This window comes from Caloenas nicobarica, chromosome Z (assembly GCF_036013445.1).
Source record: "Caloenas nicobarica isolate bCalNic1 chromosome Z, bCalNic1.hap1, whole genome shotgun sequence".
Classification (NCBI taxonomy): Eukaryota; Metazoa; Chordata; class Aves; order Columbiformes; family Columbidae; genus Caloenas; species Caloenas nicobarica.
In genome coordinates, this window is record NC_088284.1 from 25,176,575 (window position 1) to 25,192,662 (window position 16,088).

Sequence of the window (16,088 nt, forward strand, 5' to 3'; positions counted from 1 at the left end):
ATAATAAATCAGATATATTTTTCTTGCTAATCATTTTTAAGATTATCTTGACCAAATAGGTCCTCTTTGTAAAATTCAAGCGTCGTTCAAGCAGCTTTCAACTGAAAATACAGGAAGGTTGTTTCTTTCTCATAGCCCTCACAGACGAATGAATTAATTTTTAAAAGTCCTCTGTATTTGCACAAGTTGAAGTTTTAATTTACCAAGCACTTGATGCTAGGAAATGGCAAAAGTTAAAAAAGATTTGGGGTTTTCTTCAGGAAAATTACACATACTATTTTTACCACAGTTTTCTATAACAGTATCTCAGTTCAGTAAAGAATTTTAATAATGTGAATAATCTAAATTATGTTTCTTTCATGTGTACAAGTCTAAGAATAAGTATTTCTGTATTAAGTGTTCTGTATAATCTATATTGATTTGCGTTTTAGATTCAACTGTTCTCTCAAAGACTTCTCTTTAAAATACACTTAAACAATGAAGTTTAATATCTTTTTCCATCAGCTTTTGTGTGCTCTCATTGCTACTTCTGTTAGCAAAAAGGAGGATTTAGATATTTCTTACAGTTTTGTTTGTCTGATCCTCAGTCTGCTGAGGATCATGAGTGAATAAAAGCATAGGTTTGGCAAGCCCAACCGCAGGTGGCCAGGTTTAGGAAATTATCACAGTGCTTAAATAAATCCATTTTATCTGCAGTTGTAGTATCTGGGGAGCTAAAGAAGTCACTTATCCTCTTGCAGTACAGGAGTGCTAATCCCTTTTAATAGAGTGGTAAAGTCCTGCATATAAGTTGTAACTATAAGCAGCTCCAGTCAACTGCTTGTGGTCATTAGACTGTACACCACTGCCTTAAACACAGTTGTGTAGTAAATGACACCTGGTAACTTCAGCTTCACTCACACTTTTTCTGAAACAGGTAGCTCTAAAATGTTGATTTTTATTTTTTAAAGGATGTTCTGCTGTTGGGTGCTGTTGGGGCCTATGACTGGAGTGGAACAATAGTTCAAGAGTCTTCAGACAGAGTTACCACCTTTCCAAGCCATGTGTTTGAGAAAATTCTACAGGACAGAAATCATAGCTCGTATCTAGGTAAGAGGCTGAAATACGAATCTCCAAATGTATCAAACCTTTATTAAGATATTAAAGAACTTGGGAAATTCTGGTCTAGCTGGACTCCTGTTAAGAACTGATTTGAGAATATGAAAAGAAGTTTAGATCCAAAAAGACTGTATTTACTGGTCAACAATTGAATTAAGTCTTTATCCTGTTCTAAAAATTCTACTCTTATCAATGCGGTAAACTGAAAAAAAAAAAAAAAGTCTTTGTCTCAGAGACATAAGAACTCATGGGATTTGAAAAAGCTGTTTAGTGTATCGTACTGATCATTATCGGTACCTTCTGTTTTAACACTTGTATCTACTTTCCCAATTACATGCGGACAAGAAGCTGATTGACTTGCTGTCATTTCATCTGTGCTCCTTTTTGGCCTTTTCCAGTTCAATTCATAGTTTTAGGAATATTGCTGCAGTTTAACAGAGGTCTTATTTATAACTCTCTTTTTTTTTTTTTTGTGACACATATTTTTCTGACACATATTTTTGTAACCCTATAAAGCCACTCAGTTTGTCTTATTCATTAAAATGTTTTCTGCAAACCTACAACATGCCTGCTTTGCCAATTCATCCCTGAAAAATGCTGCTACATTTAGCACCCATGATTTTTTTATCCTTGAAGTTATTTAATGAGATCATATTTTTGCAACTGATATGCTCTTTTCTTTTCTCTATGGCTTAGCATTACTTGCATCCAAAACAATGAATAAATCTAAACCTAACCTAAAGACCAGTAGCTCTTTTGCAAGTGTGACCTTTTCAGACTTTCTGTTCTTCCCTTTTCTAGAATAATTCTTAAAAGGTCAGGTCATTTCCTTTCAACACTTCACAATGAGGCACTTTCTAGATTATTGGCCATAATCTTTTTGGAGCAAACAATGTTGTTGCCTTTTCTGTAATTTCACTTGAATTCCCTTCTGTCCCCCACTAAGAGTTCTCCATATCAGGTCTCTCTCACCAGTTTGGGAGAGCCCAAGCTAAAGGGCTGCTAGCACTTCACAGCTTGCTAGATTGGCCCTTGCTTTGCACTGCACCCTTTCACTTCAAATGGCTGTATGGTGTATTAATTAGGAATGTGAGGCCCTAACTTGCAGAATAAAATCTTGTTTTGTTGTTGTTTCTTGTACTTCTAATCTGTAATGGTTTTCTTTCCCTAGAAAAACTGTGACTGAACAGAAATCTGAATTAGACTGGTATATGCGATGACCAAGGCATAATGCTTTTAGACTGTACTGCTCGCATTGTCCCGCAGCTTGCTAAAGACCTGGATATTCTGCTAGTTCAGCTTTAACTATAGTCTTTACAAAGAATGATTTTGTTTTCCTCTGTTAAAATAAATTTCCTGTAATTAAGTTGCAGAAATGTAAAATATATAGTAATGTTTGCTTTATAGTGCTAATACATTTAAAATATTTGCAGATATTAAAAGAAGTTTCCTGAAAGCGAATAATGTTAGAATAATGGGAATGAGGATTAAAATGTTCAAAGCAGTTGAATCAACCTTAGCCCTTCAGCTGACAAGCTATTATATATATAGCCAGTTGTAGTCAGCCAGTACGCTGGGCTGTGGTTTGGTGAGCTGTGGGAAAATGCACTCCAAGCTTTGCAGAAGCTAGGTGTTCCTTCCCAGTTTGAAGGCTGGCCCAAATTTTCATCTCATATTTCTTTGCATTTCTTCATTCCAACGATACTCTTTACACTCTTTTTCCTGTCGCTTTCACAAGCATGGCATTTTTGTGGTCTGTGTTTTAGTGAATAGGCTGAACTATTATCCATGCTATTCTGCAAACCTGCTTCAACTTGATCAGTGTGTCATTGTTCTCTCCAGAAGATGATTGCAAATTGTATGCATCTGCGAAAACTTAACTTCCCATCTGGAGGCACCATTCTCTGTGGCTAACGTACCAGATTGACTCATTCTCTGTGCCTTTATGGATAACGAAGTGACAACTTGTAGTGAATGGATTCTCACACATGTTAAATGTTGGCTTCTCTCCCCAGGTTATTCAGTTGCTGTTCTCTCAACTCAGAGCTCTGTCTATTTTGTTGCCGGTGCACCAAGATCCAACTACACTGGCAGAGTAGTGGTTTATGATGTTGACAGTGATGGTAACATCACAATTGTGCAGTCCCAGAGAGGCGAGCAGGCACGTATATTTTGGTCATGAATGCAGATTTTTGCAGACATCTGTTTTTATTCATACAGCAGTAAATTGCAATGCATTTGTTCTGAAAATTCCTCTTTTTTTGCAATGCATTTAGAATCCACTTGAACTTTTCTCTGCCACTAGGCTATTTCAATGAGGTTAACTGTAACTCTTAAACACTATTTTAGGAAGTCATCCAATTAGTGGTAACAGATAATATGCAAAGCTACTTAATGTATCATTCTGTCAACACTTTGAATTGGGAGAGCATTGGGGGGGCTCCACTCTGTCTGAGAAGTTGTGAAGTAGACGAGATCAAAAGAGAGATTTGGATGTTCATTCTCTTTTCTCCATTTGGAAAACAGCAGCGAGTTTGGAACGGTTTAGGTTTTGTTTGTTTGTAAGACAAATCTGAGAGTAAATCAGAAATAGGGTAGTTTAATGTACCAAATTTTATACATAAATAATACACCTCTCATAGTTCATTCTCTGTTCGCATTCTTATTGACAAGTGGGACAGCCATAGGAGCAGCTACTGGGCAGAAACAGTGGACACTTAATAAGGACATGAATTCTTCAAACACTGGAGGATGTTATATAGCTATTTCATTCCAAAGAGCAGTTTCATTAATTAGTATTGAACTATGCCTGGATGTAATTATTCTGAGTCAGGCGCTAAAACATTATGCTTTACAAAATCCACAAACAAATATGACTCTCTTACTGCTGATTTCAGATTGGCTCCTACTTTGGCAGTGTGGTCTGTTCATTGGACATTAACAGGGATTCTGTGACAGATGTGCTGCTCGTGGGTGCACCAATGTTTATGAATGACCTGAAGAAAGAAGAAGGGAGAGTATACATGTTTTCCATCACAAAGGTAAGAATGGCACTGTAGCAGATCCAAAATCAGCTTCCTGCTTCTCCATCCGTGATGAGTGCTGATTTTTTCATTTGCAGCTGGAGGGATTTATTGTTACTCACAGAATCACAGAATGTTAGGGATTGGAAGAGATCTCAAAAGATCATCTAGTCCAATCCCCCTGCCAGAGCAGGAACACCCAGATGAGGTTACACAGGAAGGCGTCCAGGCGGGTTTTGAATGTCTCCAGGGAAGGAGACTCCACAACCTCCCTGGGCAGCCTGTTCCAGTGTTCTGTCACCCTCACTGAGAAGAAGTTTCTTCTCAAATTTAAGTGGAACCTCTTGTGTTCCAGCTTGAACCCATTACCCCTTGTCTTACTGTTGGTTGTCACTGAGAAGAGCCTGGCTCCATCCTCTTGACACCCACCCTTTATATATTTATAAACATTGATGAGGTCACCCCTCAGTCTCCTCTTCTCCAAGCTAAAGAGACCCAGCTCCCTCAGCCTTTCCTCATAAGGGAGATGCTCCACTCCCTTAATCATCTTTGTGGCCCTGCGCTGGACTCTCTCCAGCAGTTCCCTATCCTTCTTGAACTGAGGGGCCCAGAACTGGACACAATATTCCAGATGAGGTCTCACCAGGGCAGAGTAGAGGGGAAGGAGAACTTCTCTCGACCTACTAACCACCCCCTTCTAACACACCCCAGGATGCCACCTGGGCCACAAGGGCACAGTGCTGGCTCATGGTCATCCTGCTGGCCACCAAGACCCCCAGGTCCCTGGACTGCAGTTTTACCATGGAAAAAGCAGTCCATACTGTAGTAGTACTTAGTGGCAGTGTCAATCTGTTAAATCGTAGAGTGATCAGAAGAGCGATCCCTGGCCCCACAGCTAACTGGCACAGCAGACTTGCTTGAGCTGGTGTCGCTTAAGGCTAGCTTCTTTCAAAGCAGACTGGCCACATGCATACTAAAAAGCCTTTGGCCCTAGACTCATCAGGGCCTCTGAGTCACTATTGAGTGTATGTTTTTCAAAGGGTTTGAAGTATTTCAAGTGGCTTTTTTGTAACGAGAAACAGAGGATGTTCTTTCCGGGGGTGTGGCATAAGGGCAGGCGTAAATGGTGCCAAGGCTGCCTGGTTAGAGGACTGCAGGCAGAGCCTTTCCCAGCGCAATCTCATCCATTCTGCTTTTCAGGAGCAGTTGCAAACTTTCCCCGGAACTGCTTGTGCATGTAATCTGGGAATGAGCCAGCTGGAACAGACTGAAGTGGAGTCACTATGCAAGTTAGGAGCTGAGCACTGTCAGAGGCCTGCTGCTCTAGGTGGCTCCCTGGTCCTGGTTTTGGGCACCGCACTAGGCACTGTACACAAATATAGCAGAAGGTGGACCATTTCTCTGAAAAACTTAATTGTTTGCCGTTTGCTTTTGGCAAATCTGTCCAACACCTGACAATATTCCCAAAACAGTTCTAATAAATACTCTTCTGACAGTTTTCTGCATTGTTTCACAGACGTTCACACTGGATGGTTGCTATTACTCATGTTGTCTCCTTTGTTCAGTGAAGCTATGTTATTTGTCTAATGCATGACCAACTGTGTTTTTTATTCAGACCTATAGTGGGTGTTTTCAGAATATCTGTATTGACATTCCTGAAGCCTCTAGCACTTTTGGACTGTCTCTCAATCACTGGACGTCTGTATATGCAAAGTAAATTAATGCCTGCCATCCATCAGAGATAATAGAAGATGGCCTTTTTACTAGGTAAATTCCAATCAAATAAATGGAGAGGAAAGACCATCCTCTTCAGCAGCAGCTCACAGCCAGATCATCCTGGAGCAACAGGAAACTGTACCCTAAGGCAATTTCAAGGTAGATGAAGGTGCTGAAAGCATTACTGCTGGCAGCTGACTTCAGTCTTAGTGACTGTGGAATTAGACATGAAATACAGAAGAAGAGAAAAATGAAGGATTTTTTTTTTAATGTTTTGAAAACTGAATAAGTTGGAAGACGGTTTTTACAACATTTAGTCTTTGTCAAATGTTAGGTTTAAAATTATTTACAAGTTAAGAAAAATAAAAGAATGGTTTTCTTATTTTTTCTTTTTAAAGAACCTGGATTTGTGCAACTTGTCCATGTTGCGCAAATAATACTTTTCTAGTCATTTTTAATAAATAACTTGGCTGGTATTTCTAAAGTTTTAAGAACAGCATGGTAACTGAGGTTAATGATGAGAACAATATTTGCCAATGTTGAATTAAAGCTAGTGTAAATGTGATTATTTAACTATAAAGATTTCCAGTCTTTCTTTCTTCATGGGCACTGGAGAGGTCAGGAGTTTAGCATTTGGACACATGTTTTTTGCATTAGTTCAGTTAGGAAATTCCATTTCTGTTTCAAAGAATTATGTCCAGTTACATAATTTCCATTCCCTCTGCATAAAAACTGGTAATCCAAAACTGGAAACTGTATTTTTCAATGTATTGTGAAACTTTCAGAACAGTCAGATGAGGACATTGAGAGCATTTAAGCTTCATACATATGGTTATATTTGCTGTTAGTGCTTTGCATAGCATGCTTTAATTTTGCTGTGTAATGCTTGCCAAGACTCTGAGACATAATGCAAACTGAATGGGCAATACAATAGAGAAGGAATTCAGGGTTGAGGAGTCCAAGGGGAGTGTATTGCCAAACAAAAACAAAAAACAATGCACATAGATACTGCTTCTATGTCTAATCTAGTGCAATGATAGCTGTGTTTTAGCTTTTTCTTCTTTTTTCTTTTTTAAAGGGAATTTTGGATCAACAAGAACTTCTGGAAGGTCCGCAGGGGTCAGAAAATGCTCGTTTTGGATCAGCTATCACAATGCTTGCAGACATCGATTTGGATGGCTTTAATGATGTTGTAATAGGTGCACCGCTGGAAAACCAAAACTCTGGAGCAATTTACATTTACAATGGATTTCAAAAGACTATACGTACAAAATATTCTCAGGTACTTAACTTTGTTGCATAATGCTGTACTCAGTGCCTTTAGATCTGCTAGAGAAAAATAGAAGGATTTTCTATTTTTTAATTTGTTACTCTTAAAGGAGTACTTTTATTCTCATGGCTTATTTCAAGTTTTATGCCTCTCCTTACTTTAGCTATCAGCATGGCCTCGTTGGTGTTGTGATGCTTATAACTGAAGTATAAAGAGGAAAAGGACTTGCAAGATGCTCCGTCTGAGGCGCTTAAAATTTTTGGTGGCTGCATATGAAGTCAGCTAATTCCCTATATATTTTTTGACACCCCTTATTCAGGTTTTTCATGTTGATGTACAGCAATGAAGATTAGATGAATCCCAGCTCTGTAAATTATAAATATGTAGTATTAAAGGAAAATACTTCTAATGGACTTTGCATATACCATATGCTAATAGAATGGTAATTTTAGTGTCACTTTCCCTGCAGACTTTCTGATTGCAGAAAGTATTTGTTACAAGTCCTATTACGCTTCCTATTTGAGTTGCTTAGTGTGAGATGGAAAAAGTTTCTGTTAAGTACTAGCTGGCATATAGCAGTCAGTTAGTTGATCTTCTCCCAAGACAGAAAAATCTAGTCCATTGTCTGTTCCAACAGGGAAGGAAAAAGTGCTTAAAAGCATCTGAAAGAACATCCACAAAAGCATTTTATTTAAACAATACATTGCATATACAGGGAATATCAGTGAAAATCCATTGCTTGGGCTGCTATCTACAGACTTAAGCATGCTTGTGGCAAACTCAGTAACCAAACTCTCTTTCCCAGAAAATTTTAGGATCTGATTCTGCTTTTGGAAAACAGCTCCAGTTCTTTGGAAGATCAGTAGATGGCCATAGAGACTTAGATGACGATGACATTACTGATGTATCAGTTGGTGCTGATGGAAATGTGGTTCTGCTATGGTTGGTAAACTCTTTTAGAAAGGAAGCACTTAATGATTCAGATGAAAGTTGAGCATTTAGTTAATTAAACAGCAAAACAAACCGAAAAAGCTCTTTCATTTAATGTGTTCAGAGCTAACACACTTCTTGCCTCATTGCTGCTGTCATAACTAGCTGAAAAATGGCATTAGACTAAACCTCTGTTAAGCATGTATCACAAAACCATCAAAAGCCAAGGCAGCATGGTGGGCAGAGCCAAGGGGTGCAGGGGGAAGCGGGTGGTGGGGGTTGCCAGGAGGGATCCCGGTGGGGATGGAGAGGCCAGGAGACACCCTGCCTGCTGCTTCTGTGCAGGCACATAGTCCAGAGGGAAGGGGCAGCAGCAGGGAGTGGGGCTTGCTTGTGAGTATTTATAACACCAGGTTGTACTTCAATAGCCACAGTATAGTTTTGACAGCTGAGTCTAAGACAGATGAAACCACTTCTCACACAACCTGCATGATTTTCACTGGCTGGTAGGCTGATCTGGGGGAGAAAGTTATCCTGCAGAGTAAGGGCAGAGAGCCATGAAAGAGAGTTGGCACCTATTTCTGGCATGAAACTCATCTTTTCTGGCATATGGCAATGTGAGTATTTCCACAAAATAAAGAAAAAAGCTTTACAGAAACCAAATCTTCTGCCTCCCTAAGTACTGTGTGTTTTCCACTACTTTGAGGAGCCAAGCTAAAATGCATCTTGCTTTTCTATCTGTCGCCTGAGGCTCCCCGTTGTAAGAAGAAAAACATCACTAAATTGCTACTTATTTCATAATGAAACAAGATTATTAACAATGAATGGTTGTTTTGGGCCTTTGACCCACAATAGAACTGATGCTGGTCCTGGTGGCAGTTGCATTAAAGAAAATTATGCTCCCTTGGAGTATCAGCATTTATTTAGATGTAATTAATGAAATTGCTCATTTTTCTTTCACTCTGGCATTTGGTCTGATTAACAAGTTTCACTTTTGATTAAAGTGTTTGTTTTTACGTGCAGGGTTCCTTTGAAACTGTTTTTCAAAATCTTGATTAACTACATGAAAGTTGTTTTTTCTGAAAAATAAGAATATTAATTAAAATGAAGAATTACTCTCCTATGCCTTCTCAGAGAAGCTCAGTAACTTCCTTAAAGGAGCAGAAAGTTACTTATTGGGAAAACAGGACAAAGGCTTCATTCTCTGTTACCTTAAGGGAAGGATTAGAGCATTATTATAACGACATTGATTATCCATTAATTTGACATGATAAATTATTTATTGTCATAACTGTATCAACAAATTCACTTATATGCAAAGAAAAATAATTTTACCTGTGCCATTAAAAAACGTTTACATTGAGAAACAAAAAAATCAGTGTTACATTTAAAGACAGCAATAGATGACAGCTTCTGCATTACCCAGTGCTCTTGAAAATCACATGTAACCTTTTAAAAATATTTTTCAGGTCACAAAGCATTGCAAATGTGTCCATAATTGCCTCATTTAAACCTGAGAAAATCAGTCTCCTGAACAAGAACACAGAAATAACTGTCAAATTATGTTTTGGGGCTACATTTAGACCTGCTAAGAGAAATAATCAAGTGGGTAAGAGTATTTCAATGACTTGTCTTATATTTATTTCTTCAGAAGTCCATTATTCAAATGAGTTCTGGAAATTCTAAAGATATATTAGATTCAATGTCAAGCAGGGAAAATCAGTATAAAACTTAAGTGCTTGAGAAGGTATTTTCAAGACCTACTTTCATCATTGGCTCCATAGTCCTTGGAAAGTGAGGAATTAACAGTATAAAGGAGAGCTATATCCTTGCTGTTCAACAAACCCCAGAAAATGTCATTCGTGAGAAGATTTTTTTTCAACCTGCTGGTTTCAATAGCAGACTGCAGACTTTTCTTCTCTCTTCAGACAAAAACGAAATACAAACAAACAATAAAAATAAATTTCCACAGGCTTGGTGCAGATGTCACTGGGGACAAGATCTTCTTTTTAGAGGACAGGAGAGCACCAAACATTTCTGAGACCAGCACTGTCCTCTCATGAAGCTACAGGTCATGGGTAACACCAGTTGGACAGATTCAGTGCTATGTATAGTGCCTTTAGGAACTCATGATTGTGAGCTATAAAATAACGGTGAACTTCCACAGTGTATTAGTCATAATATGAAGAGAAGAAGACAGAAATTATTATGTGATTGAAGAGAAGATGCAGATTCTTTATAGTCTCCTCAGAGTTCAGGGATATGGTTGCAAGGCCCATTTATCTAGCGTAATACTGGTCCTGCTGACTGGCTTCTTGCCTGAGCTGCAGGCTCAGACATCTGCAATGGAGACTGGATTGATTGCCATTTAATGTACTCTCTGTGGATAAGAACTTACGTCAGGATTTAAACCTGTTTGCTTTGGAAAACACAAGAGAAAATTTTGTCATTTTGAGACTGCTCTGTGTTTAGCAAGCTATGAAAAAATTAAATATTTAGCATGGTTTGGAAAGCCTGGTCACTCTGTAATGTTGAGCATAGTACTGAGATCATGGGCAGCAAATGGCAAAGATCATGGGCATCATACTCAGCAAAAAAATTACTGTTATTCTTCTTGTAGCTATAAAGTACAATGCAACATTGGATGCAGATCTCCAGTCCTCGAGAGTGACTTCTAGAGGATTGTTCAAAGAAAATAATGAAAGGTACATGCAGAGGGATCTTGTGGTACGTCATGAGGAGAATTGTGTTCATGACATCTTCAGTGTACAGGTAAGTGCTATTGCAAGCAGTCTTGTGTGACAAAAATGACCAGAGGAAGATGTTGATGAATTTTATGCCTGGTTTACTCAATGATTTATGTTTCTCAAGTCCCCAAAAACTGATAAATCCTTAGTATGATTCTGATTTCAAAGAAACTAATAACTGTTAAATTAAGCACAGCTTTTTAGAAGAGGCAGTTCTTAATTATATACTTCAGCTCTGACATAACACAGAGAACATAGTCCATAGTTTCAATAGATTTTAATTTCCCTCTCTTCTTAAGAACTAAGACATATATGCAAATGTTTTTTCTCAAAATAAAAGCATTTCATGCAGAATTCTGGTGCATGCTAGCCCTAGGTAATACATCTGTGGGGAAAAAAAAAAGAAAGCAAGCAAGTATTCATCTTTCTCTAAAACCAAAGACCGAACACAACCCTGAGAGTTCCCTTAAGCCCCCATATGATCCTAGGTCAGGTAGAGGACTTCGGTTCCTGCTTTGCTTTGCAATGCAAATATCTTTGCCTCATTGAGCACACTTAGAGCCATTGTGGAGTCATGAGCCGTAGTGCTAGAAGAATATTCATCCAGTGCTAAGAAAGATAGGAGACAGGAGGTATATTGTGTTTTAGTGTTGCTCAGGCCCAGCTGTTCTCTGTGATGGTAAGGCAGAGTGGAATAGGAATTTGCCTTCTACAGACAGGTGAGAATGAAAGTCACCTGGTGGTGGCTATTGAGGATCAGCTTCTGCAGCTGCGGAGAATCTGCATGTTCCTTAGCCCTAGAAGTGACTGTGATTAATAGATTCTCCAGGAATCCTAGGAAAATGGCACTGAAAACTGTTTAGTAAGAGGAACCCACACTATGCAACTTCATATCATTATTTCGGTCAAGAAATGAAGCTTTACACTGTTACTTCTTGTTTAGACTAAGTATGATTTTACTATGCATTCTCAATTTACAATAGAATTATAAATTTTACCCTGTTTGCTGTGCTGAAAGCTATCATCTGAAATACACATTTTACAGGAACCTTCTGATGCAGTTAATTCCCTTAGTTTGCGCATTGACATTGGTCTTGCAAACCCTGGCTCCGGCCCTGTCCTTGATAGATATTCTCCTGCATCTGTGGCCTATAGTGTAAGTATGCAGACTTACTATAGAAAAATGCATGGCTATACACACGTCTGTAATTCGTGGCCCCCACAAATGACAGAGGTACATATAAGTGAAAACTGGTGTTCTTGTTAAAGTCACTGGGCTGAAAGGAGGCACCTGGGGGGCATCCCTTGGTTCCTTCTATACCTTTGTCTGTATTGCATGGGCTTGCTCACACACACACACATCAAATTGTTTGAGCCATGTCACTGTTGATGTCAACTTCTAGTTGATAACAAAGATGAAGTATTTTAGGTTATTATAGTTTAGTCTACAATAAAAGAGTACCTAAAAGAGAGATGGAACCCCTTTGATTACATCACATTTTTGTACGTTAACAATAACCTGCCTGCACCATTCTTACAGATCAGTTGGCATGTAGTAACACATTACTCAGTGTCAACTTGTTCATGTGTCAGAGTTTCTAATGCCCTTCAGAGGGATTTCTGATCTGCAAACAAAGAATGTGCTTCGTCTCAAAGATGTTTGCTTTCTACTGTCTCTAGCACTGTCATTCAGGAAATATTTTTTGTTTTCTTAGATTCCTTTTGTTAAAGATTGTGGTGAAGATGAACTTTGTATTGGTGATCTTGTTCTGAATGTTCAGCAGAAGGCAGACGATGGGTAAGAGCTGAATCAGTGAAATTGTTTGGGTCGAGTATTAAGTTTTCACCAGTTGGTTTGTCTGTAGGCTTTGGAAGAATTTCTAGATGAGAATGCCTTCCTAGTTCAACATCTGCTTAGAACTAGCAGGGATTAAAAAAAAGTATAAGCAACTAATCAAGGAAAAAGAGGCATGATAGGAACACAGATCCAGAAGTAGGACTCTTGTCAGCTTAGACAAACCCATGTTTTGATACCTTAGGAATTGAGTGGGCATTCAGGAGATTCATGTCTGGCCAGCTACTGTCGGGAAAGGGAGCACGCTGGGAGAGCATCAGTGCCTGTAGCAATCATCTTGGTCCCTCCAGCAGGGAGCAGTGAGGATCCTGCAGAAGTCTGTGCCACTGGGAAACTCAGGTCAGCCATTCCGGCAGCGCATACTCCAAGTCCATATGCAGATATAAGCATCCATGTACAGTCTGCGGAAAGACAGGGCTGCCTCTTCCTGGAGCTGCCATCCAAGTCTGTCACCCACTCTCTTCTGCCCACCAGAGCTGAGCCTTGAAAATTCAGCAAAGTGACTTTGGCCATACATAATCAAGGTCCTGCACTTTAAGAAGACACTAATTCCGTTCAGTTTTAAGAAAAAAAATCACAGAATTTCTTTTGTCAACGGGTTTAGAAAACAAGAGTGTTTAAGTGCATAGAACGTAGGAAATATCTTGGTGCGCTTGGTATTTGTTGTTGACTACAGGCAATATATTTTCATGATCCACAGCTGTTCTAGTACCTCTGTTTACAGAAATGGACTTTATTTTCCAACAGCAAACAGCAGTTTGTTGTCAGCAGCAAAAACAGAAGACTAACATTCAATGTGAAATTGAGAAATAAAAAGGAAAATGCATATAACACCAGAATCCAGGCTACATTTTCAGACAACCTGTTTTTTGCTTCTTCGTCTTTACCGGTATGATACCCAGCCTTACTGTTTCTGCTATTGCCACTTATTTTTGAGCTTCTCAGATAGTTTTTTTTTTTCTTTCTAGTAGTGCCCAGCCCAGGAAAGAATGTGTGTGCAAACCGCTCTCCCAATTTATTTTCTTGGATACCAGAATTACTCCCTTTGGCGTATCAGTTTATTTAGATCAAGGAGAGACACTGCCAACTCAGCATAAAAGTTGGCAACCTGTTGAGTTTGACCTCACCACAGTATTTCAGTCATCTTTTCCTCACTTTAGGCCTTGGCACCCACATCTTCTGCTTGACTTCCAACAACTTGCTTGAATGCAGTTGCTGTGCCACGGGGAATTTGTATTTGATAAATCAGGCATGCAGCACTGATGATGTGGCCTTAAAGCACAGACTTTGGATCTAGAAACCATATTACTGGCAAGCCTATGTGTTCCATCTAGACAGTTAATCAGATTGAAATGATTGCTATACCAGAATCTATCGTAATGAATTTTGTCTTAGAAAAGGGCAAAGAAAGAAATTATACATACTATTTTGGGGAATGCAGTAAATCTATAATATCAGCTGTTGCTCTAAAACAATTCATGGAGGATGAAATCCAGACTTCAGCACTTGGCCTATGTTGTTAGGCTGCTACTGGAGAGGTGCGTGATAATCTTAGGGGTGAATTCCAGAGCAATCCCTATACTGAAGGGAGAGGAGGGATAGGAGCATTCATCACTGCCCAAGACCAGCATGTTCCTTAACAATGAACTGGCAGAAGCACTCCACACAGAGCTGAGGGTGCCCCTGTAAGTCCCCATCCTGTTGTGTAGCAAAATTGCTCATTCCACTCATGCCAAAAGACCACACTGGAGCTAGGATTTTCATTTGCTTTAAAAGCCCATTTGCTTAGAAATATTTCAGCCTGCAAGTGAAGCTTTTGACCAAAAATATGCCTGCTTCAAAGCAGGAAGAAGAGCTTAAGCTGAGAATGTATGGGTGTTGGGTTTGGGGTTTTTTTGTAGCATAATTCATGCATGGTTAATGTCTAGTAGGGATGCTTTTAACAAAAGACAGTACATTTTAATTAATTCTTTTCAAAGCGATGATAACTGTCTTTGATGTGGGACGATGGCATGCTAAATATTCTGCAAAGTAGTACAGAAACTCTTATATATTGTAGATTTTCCTACAAAAAGTGCAACAGAGTTCCCCTCTGCACACTAACTTCTACAGTGAGAGTATTTAGCTAGCTCTCAGGTTGTGTAAATATGGCTGCAAAAGTTGTGGAAAGAGCTGTTAAAAATCATGGCTGGAGGTGACCTATACTTTCTAGCCTGTATTTCTTCTTCTAAGCCCAGCACAAAATCCTGACAAGATCATTACAGCTCACAAGAAATTGCAAAGTACTGGTCCTTGTCCCATATTTCTCCTGTCTCTCTCCTAAGCCCTGCCTGTGCCCTACCTACCTGCTGCATCTCTAGGAACTACTGCCGTAACACCTGTCTGTACCACTCCTTAGCATAATATATGTCCTGTTGAAGATAGAGATTGGTAACTTCCTCTCTGCTTTATCAAAACCTGATACTAAGATGATTTTTCTTTCTGTTTCCTCTGCAGAATGATGGGACTGAAGTCTCGTGTCAGACAGGAACAGCCCAAAGTACAGTCATTTGCCAAATAAGCTATCCCGTTTTCAGAACAGAACAACAGGTACAGCTGGCATGTTTAAATAACCTTGAATGACACCCAAAAGATTTTTGTTGATGTTTTCCCCTAAATCTGCATTTACTGCTGGTGAGGATTTCTTGGATTTTGCAACCATTAACTTCCCTTTGGGCTGTAGAGGTATTAAAAGAAGTAAACTAAGGGCTATGCTTCTGTGACCCCCTGCCAGATTACAGGAAAAAAAGGCTCTTGAAGCACATTGGTCACTACCCATGGCTTTCAAATGCCACTGTAGCTTTGTAACTCTTGGAGGGTGAAGGCTGGAGGGCAGAGGCAGAGAGCATTGTGCGTAGCCTGCTGTGAACTGAGCACAATTCCCATCAAACCCCTCCTGCTGCGTGAACCTGGGGTAGTTCCCTCTCCTGCTCTGTGAATCTCATCTGTCCAAGAAAGCAGCATTGCTTTGAGAGGAGAGGGGTGGCCCACACAGCCCTAGGATAGATCGTATATCCTTTTCCTCATAAAGACAATATATCTCGGGATATACATGGTTTTATAGAGCTTAATCTCTTATTCCTCAAGGGCAGAACAGAAATAGGCTTCCAGCCTCTAACACAATCAACTGGAGCAACAAGAAACTTGCTAGAAGGAACAGAAATATGACATTCTCTGGTGGCAGGAGAAAAAAAATATAAATTTACATGTGAAAAGTTAAGTTTGTTCTGAATTTTTAATGGCATTGGTCAAAGGGGACCTGTTGGAACGAATGGAAGAAAAGAGTGAATACAAAGTTTTGTTAGTGCTAGTGTTTAAAAGTACATAATTGAAGCAAACTTCAACACCTTCTCTTGCAGGAAGTAGCTAGTTTTACTCAATTTACAAATGCACATAACTCATGTTTGTGT

At 39.3% G+C, this 16,088-nt stretch overlaps 1 protein-coding gene across 1 annotated transcript in view; it reads left to right on the top strand.

Annotated features, from left to right (window-relative positions):
- Positions 1 to 16,088, top strand: part of ITGA2 (integrin subunit alpha 2) — a 50,070-nt gene that overhangs the window by 18,692 nt on the left and 15,290 nt on the right. The window contains exons 10-20 of the mRNA XM_065656077.1: positions 951 to 1,089; positions 3,114 to 3,259; positions 3,996 to 4,139; positions 6,916 to 7,119; positions 7,913 to 8,049; positions 9,507 to 9,646; positions 10,658 to 10,809; positions 11,830 to 11,940; positions 12,500 to 12,582; positions 13,387 to 13,528; positions 15,136 to 15,228. Coding sequence (XP_065512149.1) covers positions 951 to 1,089; positions 3,114 to 3,259; positions 3,996 to 4,139; positions 6,916 to 7,119; positions 7,913 to 8,049; positions 9,507 to 9,646; positions 10,658 to 10,809; positions 11,830 to 11,940; positions 12,500 to 12,582; positions 13,387 to 13,528; positions 15,136 to 15,228 — 1,491 coding nt within the window. The remainder of the gene's footprint in view (positions 1 to 950; positions 1,090 to 3,113; positions 3,260 to 3,995; positions 4,140 to 6,915; positions 7,120 to 7,912; positions 8,050 to 9,506; positions 9,647 to 10,657; positions 10,810 to 11,829; positions 11,941 to 12,499; positions 12,583 to 13,386; positions 13,529 to 15,135; positions 15,229 to 16,088) is intronic.